Consider the following 11,308-nt stretch of genomic DNA (forward strand, 5'->3'; position numbering starts at 1 on the left):
TCCAATGGGCTTGCCTCCAGGCCAGACTTGCAGGGCGTTTCCTCAGTCGAGATTCTTCTGCCCAGAGAGCTCTAGTCTGTGCCACGTTGAAAAAAAAAAAAAAAGCAAACAAACAAACAAAAAACCTTAACCGTGACAAATGGATAATGAGTCTTACATAAAAATCCATTTTTTTTTTAGCCATTTAGCATATTGATTCCCAAATCCCTCCTCTGGAGTAAGTATTCTCCACATACGTGGCACTGCAGTTACACCAGAAAACACAACACAATTTCTAACTTACAGACGTGGCAGTAGAGTGACATCGATATACAACTTAATGCCCTGGTCACACAACTACACAAGCAAATAAAACCCAATGGAAACATACCCAAGGGTGACAGGCAGAGAACTATGCTTACAAGAAAAATATTTACCCGGAATAAGGCAAGCAGAGAGGTTGGAGGTGTTGGTGGGGGGCGATGGTATTCAAACATGGCTTGAAGAAGGCAGAAAAGAAGAAATGGGTTCTCTGGTCATGGACAGAGGCTAGTCAGCAAAGCCAGGGCTGCACGTGGGGAAGACGGACGGCCAGATGTGCTCAGCGTATGTGGTAGACTAGAAAGAGTCTGAAGGCAATAGCTGAGGGGCGGCAGCTGTCAAATCATACCGAGGACTGGAAGAGCTTGAGGAACATCGAAAAACCGTATGTAGGTTCAAAAGGAGGTACTTTCTAAACTTTATCTTAGTGAACATCGTTGCTCAGTAAGAGCCCGAGGTTGAATGGATTTGGCCACTCCATTACAGCCTTGTTTCATCAGTCAACAGAGACTCCAGTGAGTAGGGAACGAAAGTCCAGACTGGTGTCACTGAACACTCGAGGAGAAGGTTGAATGACTGCTAGCGACTCCTCGTGATGGATGCTGGTGAAGGGCAGGCGTTGCTGCCTCTGCATGGCCTTCTGATTCCCTGAGGCCATTTTTCCATATCTCTTTACAGTCTAGAGTCTCCTTCCTGTCCGGAGCCCTAGCTTAGTGTGCTTCCATAGGTCTTTCCAGAATGGAAGCTCATTTGGGATCGTCTAATGGTTCTCCCTCTAGGACACAGCTACCTGCAGTTTGGTTTCTCTGCTCCTTAGCATAAGAGGAGGGGTACCTGGCTGCCCACTGAATGGCCTCTGCTCCCCACTTGGAGAGAGACTGGAATAAAGTTAGCTGTTCACACAGTAATCCTAAAAACAGAAGACCATGGGTGGTGACACAGAAGTAGAACCTTTGGCCTTTTTAATCTGCAGCCGGGTATAAATCAACTCTGAAGGGCATTGTGGTTGGAAGGAAATCCTTATAGCTTGATCTTTGGAAGCCCAGAGACTTGAACTCAGATTTTAGCTGTGCAGTCATCGTCCTGGCTAGTACAGAGGTAGGAGTTGAACGTGGTTGGCACTATTAGTCTGTCTCCATTTGCAAAATGGTTAACAGCGCTGTTCCTCCCAACCCACACGGCTGGCACTACGAAGCTGAAATCAAGACTGTAGTATTGACTTACAAGCTCTATTTATAAGTCACTTATAAACACGAAGTTATATTTCCTTTTATTCTTCTATAATCTATCTTGCTGACAGTGGTGGCTGAATATGTGGGCTGTGTGTTATGTTTTGAAAGTATCAAGAACACTGCAGATAGGATTATGGTGTTATCTTAACCCTGAGGGACCTGGCAGTTTGCACTCATATGCTGTCTATTTGCTGTTCCCATAGCCAAATTGTACTGAGCCCAGTCAGGACTGAACTGCCTGCCTCCCTCCCTTGCTCTGATCAAGCTGATGCCCAGGGTCATCTCTGTAATTCTCCTCTCTGAAGAAATGTTTGACCCTATTGAATTTGAGTTCCATCCAGACGTCTGGGTCACCACCAATCAGAGTTTGAGAGAATAACAATGTATGAAAGCACTTGAATTGGTGCCACTGTGTGAAGTCAGAGTTCCTCATGTCTCAGGAGTTCTGGGGCAGGTCAAAGGTTTTGTTTGTTTTGTTTGTTTTAGTAGGAAAAGTACCCTGAAATGAAGAGAAAAACCAGAAAATCCACATGGCTGGACCAAACATCAGAGAGTTCTTTGGGACCTGAGTTCAGTTAGCCAGAGGGGGCATTGAAGAAATGAATAGATGTGAGGTTGGTGGAGGCAGAGGGCAGTGCCAAGCAAAATGTGTGATCTATGTTCGGATGAGGGAGGAACCAGACTGCTTGCCAATCGATCTAATCGTGTAGTTCAGTTTGTCTCTTGGGTTTTACCAGGTTTCTCCAACCTACCCTCACTGTTAGGAAAAAAATACTTTTCAGAAATCAAGAGGTAAAAGTGGTGATCACCTTGGTTCTGTATCAGTAGCTTATAACCCCTTACATAGTGGCTAAGGTCATGAGTACACCGGTCACAAAGACCTATTCTTATCCAGTGTTTGCCTTGGAATCTGTCGAGCTATTGAGAGAAAGAACAACACTCAGACCTAGTAGAAGGAAATGATAACCGCAATCACATAAATGGCTTTCCCCCAATAGTTTCTGGATCGTAGATAACGACTTCCCAAGTCCCTTATTATAGTGAGACCTGAGAGGCTCAGGGCTATATAAACTGGACTTAGGAAATAACAGGTCACAGAAAATTCTATTATGCATGCCGTTGCACTAGCTGAAGAGAGACAACATGAGATACCTTGTGAGTACATTGTTACCTTTGAATGCGAATGGTTATATTCTCACAGTCAGACCAGCCAAGGAGCTCTGGCTCCCCTCTCCCCCAGTAAGTGTGCAAATTAACCCAGATAGAATTTTCAGACCATGATTTCGGCATGTAATCTTCCATTCGAAATTCTGGTTTTGGAGAATCTGAGTGAAGGGTGTTCTCTAACGGAATCAATAACTAATTTCTTAAAGTCAAGACTCTTTGGGGGCTAGGTAGACACTCATAGGCTAGAGTCTTGTCCGCAAAGGTTTTCCTTATTTACAAATTGCCAGTGTCGGAGGGGGGAGGGGGAATGATTTAGATACATGTGGCGCCAACTGGGATACTGTGTTTTTGTTCCTTTGGATTTTTTTGAGCAAGGCCTCATTCTGTACAGTCCAGGCTACCTTGTGACTAGTCTCAAACTTCCCAAATCCTCCATGTCAGTCTCCCAGGTGCTGGCATTCAGAGCAGGCGTGAGCACACCCAGCCCCCAGTGGTCTAATAAGCAGCCTCACCCTCTGCTGCTCTGTGCCTGCGGCAGGCGGCACTGCACTGGGCTGGCACTCATGCAGACGGCCGCTTCCTTCGCCTTTGAGGGCCATCTCCCTTCTACAGTTGAAAGTGGATGCTGAGTTTTCAAGGATGTGCAGAGAAGGGAGGACCCTGTCTGTCGATTCCTCTTGACATGATGTGCACTTGTGCCGGGCGAGCCTCAAGAAACTATGGCTAGCTTATCCCAGCTCCCTATTCTTCATCAATGTCTGCTTCATCAATGTCTGCTGCAGAAAACTCCCTCTAAGGGTAGAGCGCACCACGTAGAGCAACTCACATATTTTAAGGCCCGGGTGCACGTAACATAATTTTATAGTATGCACATAACAGTGGATAATCTTTTCTTCTTAGACCAGGTAAGCAACTTCAGAGAAAAGGACACCTGGAGGTATCCGTTTCCAGAGAGGTAGAGGGTGGGCAGAGGTGGAGCAGAGCTGACTGTGAGATTTGGGGTTTGGATCGAGAGCTGGAGCAGAGGATGTGCCCAGCCCTGGAAGTAGAGAGGCCGGTAACGAAAGGAAGAGTGGGGATCTGAGCTAGAGCTGTCTAGGCTGCGTGCTGACCAGAGTCTGTCAGGCTGGCTAAATCTATCAGTGATTGACAGTGGAAGTGACTTGAGTGACTAACAGAACCTTGTCTCCTGAGCGGCAGGCACAGCCCGTGTGAGCACAGTCAGCTACAGTGTCCTGACACACCTGGGAACCCTACAGCGATGGAGCAAGGCAGACGCTGTAGACCCTTGACAGAGGCTCTGCCCCAGCAAGGCAGACCCTGGAGTCTAAGCTCAGCAGAGGCTAAGGACAAGGCGCATTGACCTCTGTTCCATTTCAGATTTCACCTTCCATTCTTGTGACCGCCTTTCTAGTTCCAACCCTGGCCCTGATGGTGAGTATGGCAGAGAGGGTCCGGTCTGCCTATGTCTTTTGGCAGAAACATTTCAAAGCTAATAACCAGGGCTGACATTCCTGTAGTTTCTCATGGATTCCCCTTAACCCTGCAAGGGATGGGCAGGTAGACACTTGGGGCCACTGACTTTACTCCTGGTTGATTGCTCTTCCTAGAACACTAGTGACAGTCATCCTCTGGATGGCTCTGTGGGGACCCAGACCATCCATGTCGATACCTTCCGAGGTATGGTCAGCATCCAGGACGACAACATTCTGAGTGAATGGAATGGAATCATGGACTACAAGAACGTAAGATGGGAACTCACTTATTACCATGCACAAGAACTCTTTTGGTCCGGTTCAAATGGAAGCATCTTCCCTGTCACCTCTGGGACTGGGGTGTGCTGTAGAAGTTACTTTGTCTTGACTCCATATTTTAAAGGAATATGGCCATGAACTACCACCTCCTTCAGTAATGAGTCCCATTGGGATGGTACATAATAGGAAGGGAAGTCCTGTGCCTCAGCCAAACTCTTTAATGAAATGCTCTGTGACCACGGAGATTATTCTTCTGGCCAGCATGCCTCAGTTGCCATATCTGCAAAACAGCTCTGAAAGCTGTCTCTCCTACCCCGTGCTCCTTTGAAGGATCAAACAGAGTCAACACCCACCCTCCCCACTCAGCCCTTTGCCACCCAGGTCCTCCTCACCCACTTCTGTCACATTCTCTCCACCACACTGTTAACTCAGAATAGACATAAGGTGTCCTCTCCACCCTCCCCATGTCCACCATGTTATCTTCCTCTGTTATCTCTCTCTCTCTCTCTCTCTCTCTCCACCTCCCTGACTTTAATTTCCCAAAGAGATTCCCAGAATCTCTGATGGACGATATTAGAAGTCAAGCAAAATTTCCTCAATGAAACATTCCATAGTAGGCCACTAGGTGGCGCAAGAAAGGCAGAATTACTGCTAGAGCCCAGGTTCTCAACCTTCCCAATACTGTGACTCTTTAATATGGCTCTTCACGTGGCAGTGACCACCCCCCCCGGTCATAAAGTAATTTAATTGTTTCTTTATAACTGTAATTTTGATACTGTTGTGAATTATAATGTAAATATCTGATGTGCAACCTCCAAGAAAAAGGTAGTTGACCCCCAAAGGGTCAGAACCAACACGTTGAGAACCACTAATCTAGAGGCTTAGTTTCTTCAGCTGTGCCTGGGCCCTGTCAGACCCAGAAGCAGCAAACTGCAGCTGTGATCCAAGCCAGGAAGAACAAATAACAAGGAAGGGACATGTAGGACAGACCTAGCTCTAGAAGCCAAGTCCTGGTGTAGGCCTCCCAACTCCCCTGGCTACTCAGAGAGCCCCCTGCAGCTTACAGGACATTCCCTCAGGCAGTGAAGACCTCAGCTCTTGCCACATCTCCATGACAACTCCAGGGAAGAAATGCTATTCTTCGTGTTTTACAGATAACAACAACAACAACAACAACAACTTCAACAGAGGCTCCTAAGAGCCCTTAAGCAGCAGACCATCCAAATTGTTGTATTACAGTCCTACCCAGTCAAGCACACACACCTTAATGTTATCATTTCAGAATATCCTGGGAGACAAAACCTTTACCAGGAGGAGCAGACCCACAGCTCCTGATCCTACCTGTGCTCTGGCATCCAGGGTGCGGCCCTTCTGTGATGTTCTGCGTTTTGGTCAGGATAACAGAGCACTGGACCCCTGAGGCCAGCATTAGTACTGAGGCTCACTGAATGACAGGTTTCTTCTCTGTTGCTTTAAGGCCCTCCTGGCAGTTAAGCTGTTTAGTAAGATGGCCTGTGTCCTGGCCAAGATGGACCCAGCAGCCTTCCCAAGTTTGGACGACATTACCCAGGCTGTGGGCAAGAAGGTGAGTGAGAGAGTCCTGTTCTCTCTGGTGGGTGTCTACTATGGGTAACTTACAGCCACTCTCTCAGACGATGCCTCACTCACAGGAACGCCATGCATGTCTCTTCTTCCTGCCATGCAATCACATCATGTTCAAAGGACTCAAGGACTTTGGTGTCCCATCAAAGCTAATCACAACTGAGTCAATCAGTAACCCACACAATGACCTCATGTAGATGCATCCCAATGCCTCCAACCTGTGCTAAAGAAGACGAGTGACTGGATGCAAACATTGCAATGATTTCGTGTCCTCTGTCTCTCTTCTTCCTGCCTTTCCTGGCCCGTCACACACGCACACACGCACACACGCACACACGCACACACGCACTCGCACACGCACGCACTCCCCATACATGCCATTATTACCATTAAGCCCAAGACTGCTGAAATTTTTGCCTACCCTCTCTACTGAGATAGGAACTGTTAAGAGAAATGTTAAAAACCAGGAGGAAATCCTTGGCAACTCATGGAGTCTATTCAGACTTTGCTTAAATATCAACACATTTAGACAGCATTCAGAACTGGGGGGTGGCGGTACTAACTCTAGAAAAAAAAATAAAGTATGTTAAAGCTATGCTAGTCTTAAAAGTTGTGGGTGGAGAAATGGTTCAGAGGTTAAGAGCCTCTCGCAGAGGGTCCTGGTTTGGTTCCCAGCCCCAACAAGGAGACTCACACCAGTATGGAACTTCAAACACTCCTACACATAAAACTAAAATACACAAATCTTTAAAAGAGACGTTGAAAGTGTCCCATTCATCTAAATTGACGAAATATAAACGCAACAAATTTGTTTTCCTTTTTTTTTTAATTGGGTATTTCTTATTTACATTTCAAATGTTCTTCCCTTTCCCGGTTTCCTGTCCATCAGCCCCCTAACCCCTCCCCATCCCCTTCTATTAGGGAGTTTCCTCCCCATCCACCCGCCCCCCCCCGCTTGCCCCCCAACTGTTTTAAATTAATCGGTGATAACATTCTAGATGAGAAAGCACCCAAGGCTAAACGGCACTGCGTCCAGATTTTGCCAGTCTCTTTCGCCCTCCTGAGGTTTGATAAAACATTGCAGTTACAGACACCCGGAAATCCACTCTGGATTGGAAACTGAATCGCCCCGCGTACCTTCACAGCTTGCCTGTGAACCCCTTCTCGGTTATGCCATATCTGAGACGCCCCCTCTTTCAGGCTTCCGGTCACTACCCACCCACGCGCGGACTGACCTACACAGTTTTGCCCAGCCGAATCAAAAACTTGGCCCAATACGGAGTGCCAGTAAAAGACCTATGCAGAGCGGTCCCCACCTACTTTGCTCGGCAGCAAAAGGAAGGTGTGTTCACCGCTAGAAACACGAGGTGATGCGTAAGTCAAAAGATGAGGGAGGAGTTTCAGGACCTATCAGCAATCTGCAATGACAGCTCATTCCATCGTTTCTCCCGTGAAAGGAAAGTCGCATGGTCTGGGATTTAGGGGATTCCTTACAAGACTCATGGTGGGAGGGGAGCAGACATAGACGGCTTTGGGATTTGATGGCTGATGGACACCCAGCCCTGACTTGAGCTTTGCCACACCCACTGGAGGGGACGGACAGTGACTTTGGAGTCCTTGGTCCTACTCTTTCTTAAGGTGCCTGTAGCCTAACTATTATAAGTAGCAGCAGGTGGCTGGCAGCCCTGATGGGGGTCAGGGTGGGGGTGGGGAGGAAATCAGTGACCCAAGGAGCTGACCTAGCTAGAGGCTAAAACACCCAAGATGTGCCTGGGGGTCCAGAAGCTGTCAGCGATACGGCTGGCGCCCCTCTCTTAAACCTTGGTCTTAAACCCACAAGCCAGAGTTCTTCAAAACACAAGAACAGGAGAGAACCAGTGCATGCTGGGCTAAGGGGTTAAGAAGCACAATAAGGGAATAGGAGAAGAAAAAGAGGTGATTACATCGAGGGCTGGTGAGAGGGGCCAGGGGAGAGGGGCCAGGGTGGGCATCCGCTGGCCTGAGTGCTCATCCAGTGCAGGTGCCCCATGTCCCTGTTGACGCTTTGTCTCTAAAGTGTGGATCCTTCCTCTTGAAGGTACCGCCGGGGCAATGGACCCAGACTCCTGTTCTGAGCTCCAGCTTCTATCCTTCATGGGGCTGTCCATCTGTGGGGAGATCCCTGGGCTCTGAACCTCTGCGTCAGCCGGACTGGACAGGCCTGGTCCAGCCTCTCTGCCTGTGGGAAGTGTCCCATACAGTCCTCGCACTCCACATGTTGGCATCCCATGCCCCCCTGTAATCTGGGATTGGGAGTGGGGGGGATAGGTGCATTTTCTACCTTGTACGAAGAAATAATAAAGTTCCAGTGTCTGTGGTCTAGCAGATGGATTCTCTTATCCTCTTGGGTTCCCCCATCTCTGCAGCCTCCCTCATCCCCTGCAGCCTCCTTCATCCTCTACATCATCCTTCATCCCCTGCAGCCTCCCTCATCCTCTACATCCTCCCTCATCCTCTCCATCATCCCTCATCCTCTACACCATCCCTCATCCTCTATACCATCCCTCATCCTCTACATCATCCCTCATCCTCCACATCATCCCTCATCCTCTGCAGCCTCCCTCATCCCCTCATCCTCCACATCCTCCCTCATCCTCCACATCATCCCTCATCCTCTACATCATCCCTCATCCTCTACATCATCCCTCATCCTCTACAGCATCCCTCATCCTCTACATCATCCCTCATCCTCTACATCATCCCTCATCCCCTGCAGCATCCCTCATCCTCTACATCATCCCTCATCCTCTACAGCATCCCTCATTCTCTACATCATCCCTCATCCCCACAGCCATCCCCATCCCCTACATCCTCCCTCATCCCCCTGCAGCCTCCCTCATCCTCTACATCATCCCCTCATCCTCCACATCATCCCTCATCCCCTGCAGCCTCCCTCATCCCCTGCAGCCTCCCTCATCCTCTGCATCCTCCCTCATCCTCTACATCATCCCTCATCCTCTGCATCATCCCTCATCCCCTGCAGCCTCCCTCATCCCCTGCAGCCTCCCTCATCCTCCACATCATCCCTCATCCTCCACATCATCCCTCATCCTCTGCAGCCTCCCTCATCTTCTGCTGCCTCCCTCATCCCCTGCAGCCTCCCTCATCTCCTGCAGCCTCCCTCATCCTCTGTGTCCTCCCTCATCTTCTGTGCACTGCTGGCCATGTGCTTCCCAGAACATCCTACATCCTGGAGTTGGCTCCACTAGAACCTCTCATTTCTGAGTCTCTCGAGAATTTTTGGCAATAAATGAATAATGGAGCCAAGTCTGTATGGTCACATCTGAGGCTTCACTCATCTCCTGAAAACTGGAACTGAGGCTCCTGGGTATCTCTTTCCTGTGCTGTCCTAGCTACTTAGTGATGACCCGTAGAGTGACTCTAGATCTTCCCTCTAGAACTCTAGGCCAGGGGCCATATGCCTTAGATAGGTGTCTCCATCGCAAATAAGGATCCAGATATTCAGTGTTCACTCTGTAACTGTTCCTCTGGTGGGGACAGCCTTGTGCCCATCACCAGCCCCTCCAGCCCATGTGCTATCACCTGACTCTCCCCATCACTCCTGCTCCTGGAAACCCTAGGGACAAGGTTTTCAAGGTCCTTCTAGAGTGGGGTGCACTTCACAAAGCAGACTTCTGTGGTCCTCAACAAGAGACCCCTGGAGTGGTCCATGCCACAGCTTCCTCAGCTCCATAGGAGGACCCAAGCCTGAGGTCCCAGGGTGCTGGAGCACAAGTCACTCAGAGTTGTTGTGGGTGACAGAAATGGCAGCTTGCTTCCTGAGATGTTACGGGCCGGGTGGCTCTCATTTCATTCAGTTGTGTGTTAAACATTGAAAATAAATCAAGATTTGTATTGAGGCATAAGGTAAGTCATAGCCCTTCCTTTCCTGGCCCTGCTTCTCTAAGATTGTTACCCCATGACTCCAAAATGACTGCAGAAGTTCCTGACATCAGTATTATTTCCTCACTGTAGGAAGGAGAATGGGAAAAAAGCAAAGAACAGAATTTCCAGCCTTCTGAATGTACCATTCTGTATCTGGGAAGAATATGATTCCTGGAAGCCTCTCTTAGCAAACTTGTTTACATGTCATTGGCCATCTGACAACTCTAGACCAACTCTTTCTCTGCTAGGGTCACCCCATGCCTTTAGAAGTTGTTTTTCCATATTTTGTTCCGGTGCACAACTGTAATGGTAGGAAGGTTGGACTGATCTAAGTTATTTCACCATTGTCAGGAACCAGAAAGCTCGGCGTTGCCTTAGCTCGCTAATGCATTTGTTATGTTTGGCAAAATAACGCTGAGTTCATTCACTGAGTCAGTAATCCTAGCAGGCAATTCTATGATGACATAATGGGGTCTACGTCTTCTAAGCTCCAGCATCTATGACTGAAGAATGAAGAGACCATCTTCGGATGAGCAAGGGGGTGTGTAGGACACACAGGGATTTAGCACTCCGCCCCCGCCTTGGCTCCTTCAAGGACTCCTTTGGCGGGCTAGCTCCAGTTATGGTCAATCTTTCCTGCCTATTGTGACCTGTGGCCTCTTCCAGCCTTTGAGACCATTTTAGTTCAGGCTCCCTCTTCTCTGCTCATGGCCTCGGGGGTTGAGCATCCCTAGATTAAAAGGTTGATGAACACCTTCCTTAGACAGACAGGGCTAACTATGAGGAACTGTAGCAAGGCCCCAGCCTCCCTCGGAGGGAGGGGGATTTAGAGTCAGCCCAGTGAGACAGCAGACCTTGTAGCTTAAATGGTTAAAGCAACAGGGAGCACACCTGTTAGAGCAAACCCTGGGAGGTTTCTGACGCTAACACTCACCTTGCACCCAGACAACTATCCTGGCCACGGGGGCCAGTTGGGGTCATCTCCAGAGACGTTATAGCTAAAATCCTACTCATAAGCAGAGCTGCTTCTGTCTCTCTGTAAACAGAGCTGAGATGGGAGCCTGGGGTGGAGTGAGGTGCTGCTTCTTTCCCCTCAGGGAGGAAAGAGTCCGCTGCCATCAAGCACCCGGCTCCAGGGTACCCTGTCTCATCTGCAGCTAACTACACAGCACTCTCAGGTTACCCTCGACTGCAAAAAACCTGATTGGGGTTCTGTCACTAGCAAACACCCACAAACACCCTGTGCTTTCCATAGCAGTCTACAACACACTCAAAACTACTGTCATCAAACTATTTATAGAAATGTCCCATTTCCCCACCAAGAAAATA

The 11,308-nt window shown here is 48.7% G+C and overlaps 1 protein-coding gene across 1 annotated transcript; it reads left to right on the forward strand.

Annotated features, from left to right (window-relative positions):
* Positions 1–2,630: 2,630 nt before the first annotated feature.
* On the forward strand, positions 2,631–8,227 carry LOC116902741 (gastrokine-3-like). Its single transcript, XM_032905089.1, is given in 6 exon segments — positions 2,631–2,687; positions 4,080–4,133; positions 4,310–4,444; positions 5,931–6,038; positions 7,256–7,397; positions 8,133–8,227. Coding segments are annotated over 6 exon segments (576 nt in total). The 5' UTR covers positions 2,631–2,645.
* Positions 8,228–11,308: the final 3,081 nt, after the last annotated feature.

Source organism: Rattus rattus, chromosome 6 (assembly GCF_011064425.1).
Source record: "Rattus rattus isolate New Zealand chromosome 6, Rrattus_CSIRO_v1, whole genome shotgun sequence".
Lineage (NCBI taxonomy): Eukaryota > Metazoa > Chordata > Mammalia > Rodentia > Muridae > Rattus > Rattus rattus.